The sequence below is a fragment of the Panulirus ornatus genome, chromosome 43, assembly GCF_036320965.1.
Source record: "Panulirus ornatus isolate Po-2019 chromosome 43, ASM3632096v1, whole genome shotgun sequence".
NCBI lineage: Eukaryota > Metazoa > Arthropoda > Malacostraca > Decapoda > Palinuridae > Panulirus > Panulirus ornatus.
This window is the reverse complement of record NC_092266.1, coordinates 32,860,498-32,881,313: the sequence shown is the minus strand read 5'-3', so window position 1 is coordinate 32,881,313 and position 20,816 is coordinate 32,860,498. Positions and strand designations below refer to the sequence as shown.

At 38.7% G+C, this 20,816-nt stretch overlaps 1 protein-coding gene across 12 annotated transcripts in view; it reads right to left on the bottom strand.

Moving 5' to 3' along the window:
- Positions 1 to 20,816, bottom strand: part of LOC139762542 (intersectin-1-like) — a 382,245-nt gene that overhangs the window by 318,636 nt on the left and 42,793 nt on the right. For 11 of the 12 annotated variants that reach the window (XM_071687542.1, XM_071687546.1, XM_071687541.1 and 8 more), the window contains exons 7-9: positions 16,571 to 16,730; positions 14,403 to 14,528; positions 6,350 to 6,887 (exon numbers count right to left, since the gene is read on the bottom strand). In XM_071687542.1, coding sequence (XP_071543643.1) covers positions 6,350 to 6,887; positions 14,403 to 14,528; positions 16,571 to 16,730 — 824 coding nt within the window. The remainder of the gene's footprint in view (positions 1 to 6,349; positions 6,888 to 14,402; positions 14,529 to 16,570; positions 16,731 to 20,816) is intronic. The other variant, XM_071687553.1, reaches the window with a different exon arrangement.

Genomic DNA, 20,816 nt, shown 5'->3' with positions numbered 1-20,816 from the left:
ATTTAGTTAAGCTCATTCAAATTTCCAAAACAGCTGTGAGTGTACTTTCCTTGACAACTCTGCCATTATCAGCCAAAACTACTACCTGAATACAGTTATGATTGATTGGAAAAAGAAAAGTTATTTTGGCTTGGGAAGAGGAAGAGGAGATAGAAATATCAGCTTTTGCAAAGTTTACTGCAATGGGATGTCATAAGATGTCATAAGAAGACTATTATTTGTAGACAATGTTCTATATTAAAAAATATCTGGTTACTACATTAGACCTTAAATATATGCAAAATTGTTTCCCAAGTAAATATGATGCACATTCTTTGTCAAAGGAAAATCTGGAAAATATAAATATATCTAAAAGATGACAGTATCTATTCTTTTCTACAGGAAATGCAAAAACTCCATGTTCTCATAATAGTCAAGCTTACCTGCAGCTTCATGGTTGTTAGCTTCCTTTCAAATGTCATTTGATTAAATCATTCCAACCTTTATCTGAGAACAATCCCCCTGGGCTCAGCTATCATTCAAATGACCATCAAGAGCAAAAATATCAAGGTAGACAAAAGAATTAAGTAGCTAAGGAGTCCTAGAGGGTTCTCTTTTGTTCCTATATCAAGAATAAGTTGGAATCTATTGTCCCTTTGTAGATGAAGTCAATGTGCCTCCCCGCATATGACATTTCATTTATTCTATCCTGTGCATGCCTTTCACCCACCTGAATGTTCAGGCTAATGTATCCTAGAGCCTCCATCACTTAATCTTTTCAAATCACTATTTCTTAAAGTTGGTAACAGTTTTGTTTAGGAAGTTGAAATGTACTTCAACTGATGGCTCATCCTATATGCAAAGGACACATGGCACATAGTGACATATATAATTACCAGCTATGGATTACTAAAGGGGTTCTCTTCTAAGCTGGTACCTATATCAAGAACAAGGTGGACTTCACTCACTTTGTAGATGAAGCCTTTGAGCAGGTATATGATTAGCTGGTCTACAAAGAATACTAGGTCTCTAAATATATGAGGCCTACATACAACAAGGGACTTTGACGTTGGATGTCTAAAATTATAAATTCCAAGGCAACACCTGACCAGTTAAAAATGGAAATGATTGAAGAAATACTTGAGTGCTGCTTTCGATACCTTTAAAAGTTGTCTCATCAATATTTCTTGCTTTCCTGCCTTTGGATTAACAAGAATAAAGTCAAGTTCATATGAAATGAAAAAACTTTTTCATATCTGGAGCACTGGGAAAGTTCCCTTTTATCTAATATAAAAATTTTCATAAAGATGAAGCAAATTCCTATCAAATATCTCACAGACATTTTGCATTATAACAGAACTGCTAGATAATGGGAAATTTTCCCTAGAAGGTGGAAATACATTTTCTTATAAAGGTATCATTTGTGACTGGTAACTTTACAGCTCCTCTATCTAACTTGTAAAAATCAATCAGATGATTCCACAAAAAATTCACCATCTTTTGCTCTTCAACTTCCAATAAACTTTGTCAGTGAGCATTCAATTCAAAATGGCTTTAAAAGAAACCTACATCATACAAGTTTCATCACATTCAATGCAACAAAACACCCTGTTTCTAAACTGGAAAGCTTATCTATCACTAGCTATGAACATTTTTCCTTCTTTCCTACTTATTTACTGTTTCCCCACATTCATTACAGAGGTAGTGCCTAATTCACTCATCCATTCTCCTGCTGTCTTGTGAAATGCACCAAAATCACAGTCCCCTATCCACATCCAGCCCCTACATATCTTCCAATGGTTTTCTCCACCTGCTTCATGTGCCCTGGTTCAGTCCACTAAAAGAATATCATCCACTTATATATCACTCTACTACTCTCAGTCCAAAGCATACCTTTCACCCTCCTCCAAATTCAAGCCCTAAGAACTCGAAATCTTATTCATTCCATCCTTCCTTCCCCAATTTGGTCTCCTTCTCCTTATCCCATTCACATTTAACACATATCCTCTTCGTCAACCTCTCCTCACTCATTCTCTCCATATGCCCAAACCATTTGAGCACAACCTCAAGCGACACACATGCCGACCCAGTTTCAAACAGGCCTTTTTGTGTGTTGCTTAGTGACCTACTTGAATCTTAGTAAAATCCTTTGAATCTTGGTGAAATCCTAGAAGATAGCTCCAGCTTCTTAAGCTGCCTGCCCTAGATGCCATCAGGAGTTCACCAGGGATTTTCTCCTAAGAGAAGGTGAGTACACTTCTTGTTTGTTCTGTGATGTATTTGATAGGCTTTCAGTAAGTGTTAAGAAAAACAGCTAAGCCTTAGAGAAACTATATGTTGGGTGAAAGGGTGGGAAGAGGAAGCTGGGTTCTTGGCAGCAAAAGTGGTTGCAATACAGAAGACAGACACAGGTATATCATCCAGGGTAGATTGCTCAGGTAGCAGCAACCACCGAGATGAGGTTGGCAGACACTTTCACTTTCCAACCTGCGAGGAAAACCTGTTACCACATAACTGAACAATCTACTAGCAATAAACTCTCCACTCACAATAGGTTCAGTGTATTAGATGATGAAGTATAAGATGACCGTAGCATCATCCTGATCAGGGACCAGGAGTTCTTTGCGAAGGGTAGGAATAGGAAGAACTGTTGTTATTCAGGTGCTAGGACAGAACACATCCTAGATAAGTTTGAAAACATAGTCTTAAACAATCTCAAGGATGAGGTTTTTGTTGTGCAGGTGGGGACAAACAATGCAGTTAATAGGAGATCAGAAGAAATATTAGCAAAGTATAGGGGACTTATTTTCAAGCTTATAATATCAGGATTGCTAGCAAGGTATGACGTCAATTCCTGTACCCTCAGTAGAATGCTGGGGATAAACAAAAAATCAAGGCTTTCTGTAGAGAGGAGGAGGATAGTGTGTTTAGTGTAAACCTGTGGGACCATTTTAATCATGACAGACCACTATACCTTCAAACATATGCATTTTTGACATCCAAGAAAGGAACTTCTTTTTCCACACTTACTTCAACACTCCCAGACCCTTTGCTCCCTCAACCATCTTAGGACTCACCTCTGCTTTTGTGATTCCATTCACGGCCATGTCAAATCACTTCCTATAAATTCTTTCCATTCAAACTCACACCTACAGCAACCTTTCTCCTTGCATCACTAAACCTAATGACCTTGCTTTAATTCACATTTACTCTCAACCTTCTCCTTTCACAGACTCTCATAAACTCAGACACCAACTTACACTGTTTCTCACAAATCTTCCACCAGTGTTGTTTTATCACCAAACCACAACTGATTAATATTCCAGGCATCTTACTCCCAACAGACTGCATACCTGCCCCTCTCTCCAACACTTGCATTTACCATAATCACCACTCTATCCATAAACAAACTGAATAGCCATGATGACATCACACACCACAGCCACAAATCCATCTTCACTTAAAACCACTCTCCCTCCTATCTATCTACTCATGCACATGCCATATTCTCTTGATAAAAACTCCTCATTGCTCCTGAGAGCTTTCCTTCCAAATCATATATTCATAACACCTTCTACAAAGCATTTCTATCAACATCATCATATGCTTTCTCCAGATCCATAAATGCCACTTGCAAATCCTTATTTTTCTCTAGTATTTTTCACGCATATTTTTCAATGCAAACATCTGATTCAGACATCCCCTACCACTCAAAACTACACTGTTTTTCTCCAGTCTGATGCTCTATGCATGCGACCACATTTCTTACATACAACTGACCAAGTACTCTCAATAATCTCATACCTCTGAAATTTAAGCATTCACCTATGCCCACCTTGCCTTAATTCAATACTGTATATGCATTCTGCCTATCCTCAGGCACCTTACCAAGATTGATACCCACAATGAAAATCATAGCAAACCACTCCTAGCAAACTCAACTGCATGATCATCCACTCCAGCTGCCTTGCCATGTTCTATCTTATGCAAAGCTCTCCCTACCTCCTCTCTTCACCAAATGGAGAATGAAGAATGTGAGGGCTTCAATCTCCTTAACATCCATAGGAAGGAATTAAACCATTCCCTATGGTGAATGTTGAATTCCCCTAAGTAGAGGATCTCAGCTTGCAGGAAAGAGGATGCCACAGTCTCATGGTAGGAGCTTAGATTGTAGAAGAAAAATATAAAATTTGTAGACTTTGGAGAGCAGTAGGCAAAACATAGGGAAAGTGTGGTGGTTGGAATACAGATCTTGAGCCAGGTGTGTTGATGTTAGGATGGAGTTTGGTGAAAGCATTAGGCAGAAGTAGTAAGTTGGAAAATTATGTACCAGTAGGTAGGAACATTAGGAAGGAGCCTACAGAAACACTGCAATAGAACTGCCTTCTGCCAGTGGCCTGTTGAGAATGAGGTACTAAAAGGATAAGAAGCAACAATGGAGTTCAGTAATGAAGACTTTTCTTGTGCCACCCACCTTGAGGGAGTTCTCAAAAGGAATGGGCATCAGAGATATAGGTAGATAAAACATTTTTCCTACTCACCCACATATACTTATGTATGTCCATCTTTTTAAACCAGGTATTCCCATTCACCAGTAATTTTTCAGCACACTACTACACAAGCTGTTCAACATTTCTGTTCACCTTACTGAATATGCCATGTCCTCCAATTATACCCTCAACTGTCACATTCTTCACTTTCACATTCCAATTAGCCACCACTAACACAATCTCTCACATCAAAACTACTGATATACTCACTCAGCTGCTCCAAAAACACTTGCCTTTCTTTATTATTCTTCTTGTGGCCAGATGCATAAGCACTTACCCAAATCAACTAATCATAACTGCAGTCTTACATGAACAACATACATAAAGTGGTATCACTGAGTAATTGTGGCCCAAAAAAAATGACTCAACGTTAAGAGAGAACAGCCCCTTAACTTTCCCCACAGCAGTGCTCAGCTACCAATGCCAGTTGGCTTTTTCTATGGTCCTTAAAACAGCATGGGTAACTAAATGCCCTAATCATGGACATTTCACATCTATTCATTATAAAAAATCACCCCAAGACCAATTTCTAAGAGTCCTGGTGTTACCTAGGATCTCTTTCTAAAAACTCCTGCAGTCCAAGGCTGAACTACTTCCAGCTGCATAGAAATGTCAACTCCTATGAAGAGAGAAATTCTCTGATGAGACTATACTTCCAGTGATACAGTCCTGCTAAAGGTGACTTTTCACTCGCGATGTAATCTCTTGCAAGTGGAGCCCATATGTGAGTTCATAGGAAAGGAAGCTAACCATTACACCATGGAAGCTGATACCTACTATTCTATGAATGAATACTTCATGTATCATTCTACTCAGACAGTTGTACTCGCATTTAAGGAACTGACCTGGTAAAAACTGCAAATCATCAGAAAGCCCTTAGATTCTGAGACAAATTTAAAGTATCCTATAACAGCCATCATGGGTAAGAAATCAAATATGCTTTACTTAAAGTCTATTGGGCAATAAACAATAAAACCAACACTTAATAAGATTTAGCTATAACACCCTTCTGCTATGTACTATTGACCTCCCATTTTTCCTTTTTTAGGAAATAAGAAAAGTGGGTGATGATTCAAGCAAGAGACCCACCCTCTACCTCTCAATTCCAAGCCAAAAATCCTCATATTTTTTCCACATATTTGTGTGTGTGCACAATATTCAGTTCACAGTCAATTTTGTTACTTACAGTTTCTGAGGGAAAAGATAGGAAATTCAGGAAGAAGGAATTCCACTAGTCATATGGAGAGATTAAATTGACAGTTATGAGATTATTTCACACTAGCATTTTCTGCTGCCAACTGGGAAAACTGTTTGAGAATGAATATGGAAGCTGATGTTACACACAGCAATAATAATTTTGGCATAATTCTTTTATGTTAGTGTGTATCATTCATTAACACCTCTAAGAGGCATTGAAAGAACATGGAGCCTAATTAATATTCAATGCATACTGCATGCTGCTTCCTCAGGACTGTGAAACATCTTAGTGCAACCTTGGGGATAAACATCAATTGACAAATTCAAATATTCTTATCAACTCTGACGAATAGAATAAAAGGTAATGAAATGGGTCATGTGTAATCTGGGAGACAAGAGAATTAAAACAGAAGATATACTTTAAAAGCTGTTAGATCATATATATATATATATATATATATATATATATATATATATATATATATATATATATATATATATATATTATGAGGTGGTAAAGTAGCAATAAGATGTCCAATAGTTATCCCAAGAAAAAATCAAACAGTATGAATATTTGTAAACAGCTAGGTAGGATGATGATGGGTGTGTGTTAGGAGGTATACCTGGGTGTGTAGTGGAAGTGGTAGATGGGGTGGTAGTGGTGGTGGTGGTAGTGGTGGTGGAGAACGCCCCCCAAGGGGCTGTGGTGGTGGTGGAGGAAGAGGGGGGTGTGGTATTGTGGACCCCCCAGCCCACAGCACTGGTATTGTTGGAGATGGTAGTAGAGTTGGTGTTGAAGCCCTCAACCCGGGGGGCTGGGGGTACTGCCGGCTTCTCTTTTACAGTGCCAGTGGCGGCCATAAAGGGCATGGTGGTGGTAGTGGTTGTGGTGGTGGTAGTGGAAGGGGGCGGGGGACGTGCTGGAGGTTGATGTTCTGCTGCATGTTGTTGCTGCTCCTGCAGAGGCTGCGGATAACTGGTGGGGGCGCCACTACCATCAGCTCTGCTACTGGGCCATGCATCTTTGGGCTGACTTGGGGGCCATGCACTATTCCAGGCACTTGCCCCACCACTGCCAAACCCTTTACCTGCCCAAGTTGAGCTGGCGGCATCACCCCACGCAGCGTCCGGGTTTAATAGCTTCTCACGCAGGCTCATGACCTGTTAAGACAATACTAGTAAGTTCATACATCAGATGAATGAAATTCACATAATATTTCAACAAAAAATATCAAACAAAATAAAATGGAAATACTGAGATCTCATTCATTTTTCTGAGAAAATTATGAAGACTATAAGCATTAAACTTTCTCTCCTCTAATAGTCAGTCAGATACCAATGGATGCCTGGGCACTCCACAGCCGAGCTGACAAGGCACGACAGTTTACACATATAAAATTCAAAATATAGGTGGGACAACATCATGCATAAGGAGGGCCTTTCCAAACATTGGTAGATACTTATATTACTCTGGTACACACTATGTGTATTAAACCAACCCTATGAACAAACAGATGTAGAAATCAAAATTCTGGGGAGCTCTAAGAATGAGTAAGAGTGGTTGTACATGCTGCAAATATCACTAAATTGAGTATATGCAAAATTAATATTCTGTAATTACAAGGTGCACAGCCATATGACTTTAATCATAAAAAGTAAGCAAACACAAGGAGAGAAAACCACTGACTCTTGCTAAATATAAACATCCAGTTAGATGTGAATTAAGTGGGCAATGTTCAAGTCTTGGCCTGAGAAGCTGGCTCACAGCTGACCAAAACGTTCATACACCTCAGTGGGAATAGCTAGTAAAGAGAGTAGACTACAAGACTTAGCTGAAGGTTAGCAATTATGCACTTGATAATGGGAGAAATGAAAAAGAAATGGGTACTTTCGGGGAGGAGCTAAGTGTCTGTTTTGGCTATTTTAATGCAAGGAACCGAATCTTAGCACTTGAGATATGAATGCAAGAGTGAGCAGTTTTAACTATTGGGAATAAAATTTGGGAGCTTGGGATTTCCAGTGTAAGTGAAAATTGGAAAATGTCTGTTAGCTGTGTGGTGAAAGAGGAATGATGATTAGGAATACTTGGTTTTAATAAAGGCACATACATATGTCTATGTGGGTTAGTGAGGTTGGGAGTCAACAGGCATTACTGAATTATGAGCAAAGAAGAGGTTGTGGAATGTGAATGTGCTAAGAGGACTGCCAGTTGGAATGTCTCATCAGTGATTAGTGGAAGTGTGTGTGAAAGCTTGTGGTGGCCTTAGGAAAAGGGGATATAACAAATGCCTGATAAAAGGGTGAAAGCGTGTGAGCTCGGAAAAGCAGCCTGTAAGTAGGGATATCAAGAGACAGAGTGAATAATGGCATAGAACAAAAGTAAATTAGAAAAGGGGAGTGGAATAGAAGTGGAAAGCATATATAAAAGCAGCGCTTTCAGGTGTAGGTAAAGTGTGCGACATGTAGGTGGGATGCGGAAGTATGAGAAAGGGTTATGAGTTCAGGAATGAGGAAGTTATATCACTAGTGAAAGAAAAATGGAAGTAAGGACAGTATCTGTAAAACAGAAGTGCAAGAGCTTAAGTCATTGGAAAGAGTACAAAAAAAGCAGCAGGAGGTCAAGACTACAGTATGGGAGCTGAAAAAAATGAGGGGCAAGTGAGGGACAGGGCAAGAGTATCCATTAACTTCAAAGAGATTACAAAGATGGTTTGGAAGGAGAAATACAGTGTGAGAACAAGGAAACAAATGGGGATGCATGGGGACAAGCATATCAAGAAGTGGTAACAGGCAAACAAGTGATGAAAAATAGAAGCAGTGAGTATCATGGACTGATGAATCTGTTACATAACATTGTTTGGAGAAGTGGTATGCTTTGGGACAGCATGGCATGTACAGTGAGTGAGGCATGGCTAATTGTATTGCAAAATCAGTAGTAGTGAAAAATGTGTGCAAGATGAAATGTGAAATGTAGTAAAGCTGAAAGAATGGATGGGTTTTACAGATGATCTTCTCAGGAAATTGGGTGAGTGATGTTAATTGATTTCTCATACTACTCAACATTTCTATAGCCCAAGGGAAGGTGTCTGAGGACTGGCATAATGCATGTATGATACCCTTATATGAAGGCAAGTGGGAAAAATGTGAATACTCCAATCACAGACATAAATGTCTGTTGAATCTAACTGGTATGATGTTTGGGTAAGTGGAGAATGATAGGCTGATGCCATGCACAGAACTTCTTGCAAGTGAGGACCAATGTGGCTTCAAGGGAGGCTGAGGCTGAATGCACAAGGTGTTTGCTCTGAGGATTTGTGTGAGAAATACTAGGAAAAAGTAAACAGTATGTGGCACTTATGGATCTGAAGAAAGTGTATGACAAAGGTGACAGAGAGTTACTAAATGCAAAGAAGTTTTACCTGGAGAGTACGGCATGTATGCTAAGCTTCTAGTAAGAGGTTCCTGATGAAAATGGGTCTGTGTCAAGCACACACAATGTCACCGTGATTATATAATCTCTTTATGGATGGGATGATGGGGAGGTAAATGTGAGGGTCCTAGAATGAGGGCAAAGTCTCTGGTATGACTGGAGCAAGAGTGCTTGGGAGGTGAATCCACTCCTGTCTGCAGATGATACAGCTCTGGTGTCAGACTCAAAGGAGAAACCCCAGAAGCTGGTAACAGAGTTTGGGAGTGTGTGCACAAAAGAAAACTGAGAGTAAAGGTGAATAAATGTGAGATTGTGAGATGCGCAGGTGAGTGACATAAGATGGTTTAGGTGTCAAGTTTTCATCTCCCCTATCAATAATAAAATTACATGCTGACCTCAACAAACTGGTGTTGAGAAGTCATACCATTAACTGGAAAACAACTAAATTTATGATGGAACTATCTGATGAGACATAGTGTTTTCAACCTGATGAAATAATGCCCTAACCTTTTAAACAGTTTAGTATTGTTCCTTGCCTCAAGTATGGCCATCAAAACTTAAGTCCATACTCAATACTTCAACACAGAATTTGTTATGAAATGTGCTAAAGTACCATAAATCATCAAACAGTCTTTTAAAAGCCAATCAGGGTCTCACCTATCTATTTCTCAAAAGGTTGATTTCTTTTCTTTTTTTTTTAACTATTAAAACATGTATAAAAACTCCAGTTGCCAATTTTCTTAAACTCTTAGAATTCCTGTCGGCAATTCCCAACTCTTCCTACTTAACTTTCTGTGAGGTGATTTTCTTTCACCTAGCATCACTGGGCTGGTTAGAAATAGTGTCTTATATATAACTATTTGGAGGCATCTTTTTGCACTTATAAAGTACTAACCTTTTATGAATTCCTAAACAGCCTTGACAAATATCATCCTGCAAATCCTCCTCATAATGCTCTCTTAGCCTGTTCTTAAAAATAATGCTGCTTTCTCGGTCTAACTTCTTAATAATCTATTATTCATTGAAAAGCTGTTTAACTGTACATGCATAGAATTTCTCAAAATTAGAAACTCAAATGATTCATTAGGAAAGGTACAGCTTTTGCAAAGCTGATGTTTAAGGATTGCATATATTCTGTCAGTAGATGGAAATTCATACTGCTCAGTAATTGTCAAAAGATCATCAAACATTAAATTATATACTTTTGGCACTTTCTACATGAAAAAATGTCACCATTTTAAACAGAGGGCCAAGAAAACATGATCATCATCTCTAATACTGTAGCTGAAAAGTGTAATTTGCTTCATCTAATATCTATCTATCTATATTTATGATGCCTATTCCCTCCTGGAACTCCCTTTAAGGGGTGGCCAAAGCAATATAGTCTCCAAAACTAGCAAACCCGTGCTGCTTCTTTGCCCTTCGTGCCTTAACCTATGCAAGCCACTGGCAGAAGGCAACTCAAGTGCAGTGTTTGCAGAGGCTCCTACCAAGTGTTCCTTCTGACTCCTTCCACCTAATGCTCCTGCAAGATGTTCCTACCAACCACTTCTACCAAATGCTCCTGCCTAAATGTTCCTAACTACTACTTCTATCTATTGCTCCTAGCACTTTGTCAAAAGGCAGGGATTGGCAGCCTGCTAACTGTAGGAAAATCTAGAGTTATGAAAAATGAGCTGTGTGGGTTAAGTATTGTCAAGTGTCGTGAGTGATAAAGAGATTGTATGTTTGTGGACAGAATGCCAGTAGTTTACGTGTGGGTGGGGCAGAAAGAAAAGGCAGCTACCTTGGTCAGAGGAGTGCAACTTGACAACCTCTGAAGTGCTAGCTCACTATGCAGCCATCTCTAACCCCTCCAGATACCCAGGTGAGTGCTTTTAGTAAAATATATCCCTGGTGGTTGGTTGCCTACCAATTAACACCTACATTTTAACACATATGACACATCATATTCTCTGTCCCCTTGAATGTTGTCAATACCTAATTCCTCAATAAGCGAATATTCAACAACGCTATCATAATTATCATTAGTCAGAATTTTCATAGATAAAAACCATGGTAAAAATGAGAAAATATTTTGACAGATGCCTCACCTAGCTCTTGCTTGCTGGGAATGTTTACAACTGCATGTGATGCTGTCTGCTGGTACAAAATGTAACTAGACTCACTCATAAGCTTACTCACCTTTAACAAAAACCAAAGGTATGTTCTGCAGTTAACACATGCTACTGAACCAACTTTTGAAATGTCAGAACATATTCTTATTACTTTCAGAGTCAGCTAAACACTTATTCAAAATCAGCAAGCCTGCATATCCTGTATCCATCTTTAAATCAGTTAAGCTCCTAATGGAAAATTCACTTGGTTCAGTACTTTCCAAAGCAATAAAAAAAAAATTTCAAAGGACTGGGCCTTTGAGGGAATATCCTCACCTGGCCCCCTTCTCTGTTCCTTCTTTTGGAAAAAAAAAAAGAAAAAAGACGAGAGGGGAGGATTTCCAGCCCCCCGCTCCCTTCCCTTTTAGTCGCCTTCTACAACATGCAGGGAATACGTGGGAAGTATTCTTTCTCCCCTATCCCCAGGGATAATTTACCTCTCTATTATACTTAATTGCTGTTCCCTGCATCAGCAAGGTAGCATCAGGAAACAGAAGAAGAATGGCCCACCCACTCATATACGCACATATATACATAAACGCCCACATACACACATATACATACAGATACATATCAACTTATATATACATATACATACACATACGCAGACATATACATACATGCACATGTACATTTTCATACTTACTTGCCTTCACCCATTCCTGTCACTACTCCGCCCCACAGGAAACAGCATTGCTAGCCCCTGCTTCGGTGAGGTAGTGCCAGGAAACACACAAAAAAACTATATTTGTTCACACTCAGTCTCTAGCTGTCATGTGTAATGCACTGGAACCACAGCTCCCTATCTACATCCAGGCCCCTAAGACCTTTTCATAGTTTACCCCTGACACTTCACATGCCCTGGTTCAGTCCACTGACAGCACGTCAACCACAGCATACCACATCGCTCCAACTCACTCTATTCCTTGCACGCTTCTCACCCTCCAGTATGTTCCAGAATATTATGTAATGAACACAGGAGCTATGACATTGTTCAAATAAACAAAGGACTTTCAACAGTCTGCTGCTGAGCCAGAGTACAAGCATTTGGCAGCAGTAGCTGAATAGGGGATTACATTTTACTTACCTTTTGTCATATTCCATCAATCATATCATTTTGCAACAAACCTTAAAGTGAAAGTAATGTAGGTATCTAAAACCGAATCAAAGTACTGGGAAAAGTTGTCTGTACCTGGATACAGATAATGTGATAAGACTGCATAAACAGGGTATTACTTGACATGCATCATCAACTACTTAGCTTTTAATTCAAATATTCTTGTTGAAGTTATAAAATTTTGTTACCATCTTTTCTGCTTGCCAAGGAAAAGGAATTTCATAGAAAGAATTCCATTAGAAAAGGATTATTATGTACTACATACACTGAGCAGACTAAACATATGTATTTTCATTATACTTTTACATATTTATCTACACAGAACTTCATAGGAATAAATGAACAATTAATCATCTTATCACAATAGCAATAATACTCATTATTTTCTCATGATTAAATGTAAGCAACAATACCACAGTAATTGTTGTGCTATTCTAAAACTACCTAAATTTTCATTAGCCAATGTTTAAGTCAGGGAGAGATACTGGGTGCCTGCATAAGATACACTTTTTATGATGATAAGTATGGCATGATTCAAGCATGTGTTTTTCATTCCAGCTAAGACAAGAGAATGCTAGAGACACTTATGAATATGTGGAAGAACCTAACAAATTCAAAAATATTTTCATATTTTCTTCATGTGTATATTTTGATAGTTTTTCTTGAGAGCAAAGTTCAACAAGACAAATGAAGAAAAAACTTCTGAATCTGTTACCATCTTGTATCTCTAAATTAAATGAGACCCTGAAATCCTTTCATTTTGAATAACTTGAGCATAAAACTTGAATATACTGACATGTAGTACTCAATGACATTATAGGAAGATTCAAAGAAATTAGTATGGCTTGAATGGAAGTGGTGGACGCAAGCCTGAAAAAGACAAAGTAACTCCTACATTAGCAAGTCACCTCAACCTGATCATCTCAGCAAGTGAAATGTTATACATGAGAACCACAACACCTAATGGATGAATGTTATCACCAACTTTGCCCCTGACTGGAAGAATCTACTAGCTTATCACCTAGGGAGGACATGACTACACTGTCTTCATAAAGAGGTTTTCCACTCACAATTGTCCACAAGCCAATCCTAAGATTAGTCAGATTTATGTCTGCAATTTTGGTAGCTGTGAAAAAAGTCTTACCAGAAGAGGTAAAAATAGGAACACTTTTAAAATATTAAGATTAATGGAATGTCAAAAAAGAAACCTGATTACAGTGAAAGCAAATTCATGGGTATAACTGATTTTGTTTATATATGGGAAACCAAGGTACACATTTCAAACAGTAAGCAGTTTCTGAATTACTTACATGATGATAGATTGGTAAAAAATACTGAAAAAGGGACTTAGTTTATTCAATTAAAAGTAAGTGAAAAGAACAATTATACCTTAATTTTCACTATTTTCATTCTATATAAAAAAAATTCATTTCATATCCTCATATGAGATGGTATGGCCACACAGAACACATAGCAGGATGACAGGCTAGTCAAAAAATATAAAGTGGCAGAGTTGAAAGTACACAGGGGAAAGCTAAAAAGTAAAAAAGTTGGGTAGATGCTGTGAGAGAAATCACTGGGGCTAAGGATATTTCACAAAAAGATGCAAGATGAATGATTCACATAAACTTGTGGCATAAATGGAAATGCCGTTCTCACTTGACTTATCAATTTAGTGTGAAAAGTTAGAAAGTACTCTTAAAAAGTGGGAGTTTCTGTTTCCCTCAACTACAGGTTGAGAATGTGTAATAGTTATTTCAGAGGCTTTAAATACCTGATCCAACCCATGGAACTGGAAACTGAGATCAATGATGGAGAGAAATATAATAATTTTCTAAATATGAATATATTCCATCAGAAAAAATAATTCTGGTAAAGCAAAATCTTTCAAAGCCTCAACAACATCTCCTTCCAGAAACAAGTTTAGCAGATACGAAAAATGTACAGTATAAAATTATATCATTACACCCTACCTCTTTTCGCTTAGACGAATACTCAATGTAGATTTGTGCACATCTCTCTGCTGTTGTGCGCATGTCTTCTTTCATTAAAGAAAGGTCACTAATATTATTGTTGACATCCTCTTCTTTTGTGGAAACCTAGAATGCAGTTCCCATCATTAGGATAAGAAAAGAATGGTTTCTGTACCTTCTGACATATGCATACTTAAAATATCATATTGGAGTTTTAACTTACAGAAAAATTCATACTGGATATTCAGCACAAATAAAAAGAATCAAATTTCATAAAAAAGTTTCGTCTAGAGAACAAATTCGGCACTTATGAGAAGATCCTTGAAGGACAGAGTGTATTGGAGAAATGTAGTACACAGGGGATTACATGCTGCCCATGAGCTGGGCATGGGCATATGAAATGGTCAGGAGAACCAAGGGAGGGTTTGTGAAGCTTGGCTATGGATGGGGGCTCTGGTTTTGGTGTATTTATAAATGATAGCTACAGAGATGTAAGCAAATCAGGCCATTCTTTGTCTGTTCCTGGTGCTACTTCACTGCATGGGAAACAGCATACTTCTTTGAAAAAATAAAAACTACTGCTTCACAATTTCATGTTTTAAGAAGATAGCATCGTGAACAGACAAAACAATGGCTCACATCCATATTTTATAATGCACCAAAACCTGACACCACCATCCACAGTATGTCCCCCAAAACTAATTCCAGGGTTCCCCTAACAGTCCACTGACAGCACATCATCTCCATATGCACCACTGCTCCAATCTTATCTACCCTATGCATGCCTCTATGCCTCCTATCTACAGCATCTCGTCACCCCTTAATATTGTAGAAGACACAGATACATAACTGCATAAGTATCAAGCAACAATCATCACTAATTATTGACACTGGTTCACCTAAATTATGATAATTTCATTTCCTGACTATTCATCAGCAGACTTAGTGGCTGACTACACTGAGACAATTTGACTCAGCAAGGTGAACACCTCTCTTTTTTTTTTTCTTTTATCATGGCATTATTTCATATGGCTAAGCAGTCCTTACATACCATATCATACCACAACCACATATATCTATCTATCTGTATCTCTAATGCCTGTTCTGAAACTGGAACTCCCTCAAGAGGCTTCCACAACAATAAAGTCTCCATAACCAGTAAACTCCAGTGCCATTTCTTAGCCTTTATTGCCTCACCCACATATATCTATAATCACCAACTCCATTCCCATTCATATGGAATGGATCAAATGCATATAGGGATGTACATTTTCCTACCTTATTGTGGTCAACATGGTACAGGTCCTAACTGAAAGCCCATGCCAGTTGAAAAGGAAATACGAATGTTAAAGCACTGGGCTTCCCAACCCCAATCCTACAAGACAGCATAGATCAGGGGCACCTAAATGCCTAAGGTAGACTTACTTTCCTGCTGTGCTAAATGCATAAACACAAATGCACAAAAGACATATACATACAGGATTTTGTATGTGAAAAGGACTTGGGAGTCAACCTTACCCTTATCAGTTGCCAGTGTCCGATACTAGAAAAGCAAGGGAGACAAACTGTCTCAGAATAGTTTCCATGTATAATGTTACACAAATACTAGCAAGCTGTTCATAAAACTACATAAAGCCAAAACTAGAATAAATTTCTCTAGTTTGGTCACTACACCTAAAGAAGCACATATATGGTACCAGAATTAATAAAGCTTAGTTACAGGAAAAGGCTAAAGGCTTTAAATCTGCCCACATTGGAAGAGAAAAGAGTGAGGGATGACCCGATCAGAACCTTTAAGCTTTTAAAACATACTGATAATGTGGATAGTCTTTTGAAAGCTGTAAAAACAGAGCAACTAGATGATGTAACAAGAAATTAAATAGGAAACTTCTTAAATAAGATGTAAAGAACAACTTTTATTGTATAATAGTGGTGTATGAGTGGAACAGAATGATTGTGGACATGCTTAATGCAAACAGCATACATAAACTTAAAAAATTGTTTGATTAGAGAGAATGTTCAAGAGATGGGTCCCACAAGTTTAAAACTTCCTCCCATACAGCAGAAATAAACAATTAGACAATTACATACATCTAATTACACAAAATAGGAAGATTGACACAGAGAGAAAGGCAAAGACAGAAATAATAATAAAAAGACTGACTGACCTCCTTTTGGAGTTCTTCAACCTTCTCCTGCAACTGCTTGATTACCATTTGTTTGCTTGTAAGAGAGGCATCAACTGCTGCCTGTTCAGCCCCACTAGCTCCAGCAGCTGCTGTATTGCGTGCCTTCAACCGAGCTTTTTCTTGATTTAGGGCTAGTAATCTGAAATGGATGTTTTTAATTTTTTCCATGCTACAATCAAGGATCATTCACCATATGTGATATTTTCTAGTCAATGGACAGACAAATGTATATAAACCATGGATCAAATTCAATCCCTGGGCAGAGCACCAGGCCAAGGGTTCAAATCCAGCAAATGGTGTATATACATTTGTCTGCCCATCAACTAATTTGTCACAACATCGAAAACACAATATATCAAAGTCCATGCTACCTACATCAGCATGAGGTTGGGACACACTGTAAAAATCACCAGAATTCTGGTGTGTGTGTGTGTGTGTGTGTGTGTGTGTGTGTGTGTGTGTGTGTGTGTGTGTGTGTGTGTGTGTGTGTCTTTTAATCTCCATATGGCCGAAATAGCCAGATACCTTGTTTGAATCAGACCCATAGTGTATACATATTATAGTCTCACAAAAAAATCTATATTGAGATGAATCAAAACTAATTACTTGGTGATGCAATAACATGCCATAAATGGCTTCCATCTATCTTTTTATCTATATCATTGATGCCCATTCTCTCCAGGAACTCCCATCATAGGCTGGCCAAGACAAAAGAGTCTCCACTTATCCATCCTTATATGCCTCCACTGCATACATCATTCCATGCATCTTCCCTAATTTCTCTCCCTCAAGTACTCTTCCACTATTTTCCCATTTTGCAGGTGGTGTTCCTCTCCCATCAACCCCTTTAACTGTCCTATTATATGCTCAAAAATAACTCACTTGTTAAGCCTCGATTTTTTTACCTCTGTAGCTAAAAAAAAACAAAAATCAAAAAATCTGTTCAGACCTAGAAAAGCTTTTGTCTTCATCTGCCTTACTAACTTCTATCTGAGTTAGCTCACAGCAACTGATGAAGAAGTTGCTCGGACTATTCGTTTTCAGCAAGAATTACATTCAGGTTTTCTTCAGAAATACAGAAGATAAGACTGATGAGAGTTTGTACCATTCATGACTATAAATTCTTGACTTCAAATGGGAATGAGATATGAGGTGAAAAAACCAATGACTTCAATAAACATCTAGCAGGCGAGTTCAGGCCTTACCTAAACCGAAAGCCCTTATTCCCTGATGTAACTTAAAACCTCTGACTTAGCATACTTACTGTATTCATCTACATACCTTAAGTATTTTGTATGCTAATTTCTGATTACCATTTACACACTTCAACATGTAATCACACATATAACCTATGCAGTTGTTACTAAACTCCACCTGAATGAGGTCACACTGAGAGAAAAGTCACCTAATGAACCTAATAACCTTGCTCTTGTTCACATTTACTCTCAACCTTCTCCTTTCACAGTATTTTCGAAACTCAGTCACCAACTTCTGCAGTTTCCCACTCGAATCAGCCACCAGTGCTGTATCATTGGCAAATAACAACTAACTTCCCAGGCCCTCTCATTCCCAACAGACTGCATACTCGCCCATCCATAAACAAATTAAACAACCATGGGGACATCACACACTCTAGCTGCAGATCGACCTTCCCTGGGAACCAATCACTCTCCTATCTTTCTACTCATACACATGCCTTACATCCTTAATAAAAAACTTTTCACTGCTTCTAGCAGCTTACCTCCCACACCATGTACTCTTAAGACCTTACACAAAGCATCTTTATGAACCTTATCATATGCCTTCTCTGGATCCATAAATGCCACATACAAATCCATCTGTTTTTCTAAGTATTTCTCACACACATTCTTCAAAGCAAACACCTGATCCACACATCCTCAGTATATTCTGACTTTTGTACATTAATATAATACCAAGGCATGCTTCCATAGTTTCTGACTGAAGACCAGTCACAACAAAGAAAGGCTGTTATGCCTTTTTTCAATGCATAACAAAGCTGTGGAATTTTCCTCCCTCTTTCATCTTTTCCTATAACCTTTCACTTTCAAGCATCTGGTCAACAAAAACCTGATGTACCCCAAAATAGTCCCAATTATATTTTTCTTCATATTTCCATTATTTATATCTATTTTGCTTTGTCGCTGTCTCCCGTGTTTACGAGGTAGCGCAAGGAAACAGATGAAAGAAATGGCCCAACCCACCCCCAAACACATGTATATACATACACGTACCCACACGCAAATATACATACCCATACAACTCAATGTACACATGTACACATATATATACACACACAGACATATACATATATACACATGCACACAATTCACACTGTCTGCCTTTATTCATTCCCATCGCCACCTCGCCACACATGGAAAAACATCCCCCTCCCCCTCATGTGTGCGAGGTATCGCTAGGAAAAGACAACAAAGGCCCCATTCGTTCACACTCAGTCTCTAGCTGTCATGCAATAATGCCTGAAACCACAGCTCCCTTTCCACATCCAGGCCCCACAGAACTTTTCATGGTTTACCCCAGATGCTTCACATGCCCTGATTCAATCCATTGACAGCACGTCAACCCCAGTATACCACATTGATCCAATTCACTCTATTCCTTGCCCGCCTTTCACCCTCCTGCATGTTCATGCCCCGATCAATCAAAATCTTTTTCACTCCATCTTTCCACCTCCAATTTGATTTCCCACTTCTCCTCATTCCCTCCACCTCCGACACATATATCCTCTAGGTCAATCTTTCCTCACTCATTCTCTCCATGTGCCCAAACCATTTCAAAACACCCTCTTCTGCTCTCTCAACCATGCTCTTCTTATTTCCACACATCTCTCTTACCCTTACATTACTTACTCGATCAAACCACCTCACACCACATATTGTCCTCAAACATCTCATTTCCAGCACATCCACCCTCCTGCACACTACTCTATCCATAGCCCACGCCTCGCAACCATACAACATTGTTGGAACCGCTATTCCTTCAAACATACCCATTTTTGCTTTCCGAGATAATGTTCTCGACTTCCACACATTCTTCAAGGCTCCCAGGATTTTCACCCCCTCCTCCACCCTATGATTCACTTCCGCTTCCATGGTTCCATCCGCTGCCAGATCCACTCCCATATATCTAAAACACTTTACTTCCTCCAGTTTTTCTCCATTCAAACTTACCTCCCGATTCACTTTTTTTTTTTTTTTTTTTTTTTTTTTGCTTTGTCGCTGTCTCCCGCGTTTGACTTATTTCCATTAAATTACAATAAAGCTTTTCAAATGACATGGCTTCAACTGGGGCATACATTTGCCTATTATTTGATGACTACTATAAAAAAGAAAAATGTTACCTGTTAATTCTGTTTTGAAGATGAAATATTAACAGCAAAGATAAACTGCTAAACTGCAAAGCTTTTCTTAAAAAATACAACTTTCAATTAATGCATTCCATATTTTCTGAGCAATGTGGTATACAGGGGGCACTGTGCCATCAAAGGAGTGAACCAGGGCACATGAAGCAATTGGGGAAACCATGGAAAGGCTCTTTGGGGACTGGTTGTGGATAGGGGGCTGTGGTTTAAGTGCATTACATATGACAGCATAAGAATGGATGTGAGCAAGTGAGACCTTTCTTTGTCTGTTCTTCGTGCTACCTCAATAATCTGGGAAACAGCAAGCATGAAAAAAAAAATTTGCCTGGAAATTATGAAACAAGTATTATACTTATGCTTTGTCGCTGTCTCCCACGTTTGCGAGGTAGCGCAAGGAAACAGACGAAAGAAATGGCCCAACCCACCCCCATACACATGTATATACATACGTCCACACACGCAAATATACATACCTACACAGCTTTCCATGGTTTACCCCAGACGCTTCACATGCCTTGATTCAATCCACTGACAGCACGTCAACCCCGGTATACCACATCGCTCCAATTCACTCTATTCCTTGCCCTCCTTTCACCCTCCTGCATGTTCAGGCCCCAATCACACAAAATCTTTTTCACTCCATCTTTCCACCTCCAATTTGGTCTCCCTCTTCTCCTTGTTCCCTCCACCTCTGACACATATATCCTCTTAAAACAAGTAATGATACTTTATTCTAGGTTATGGACCTTACTATCAAGCTTGATCACCCTGATGGAGAAGTTACTTATCAAATTCTTTGCCATAATGACTTTTCTGAAGTTGACA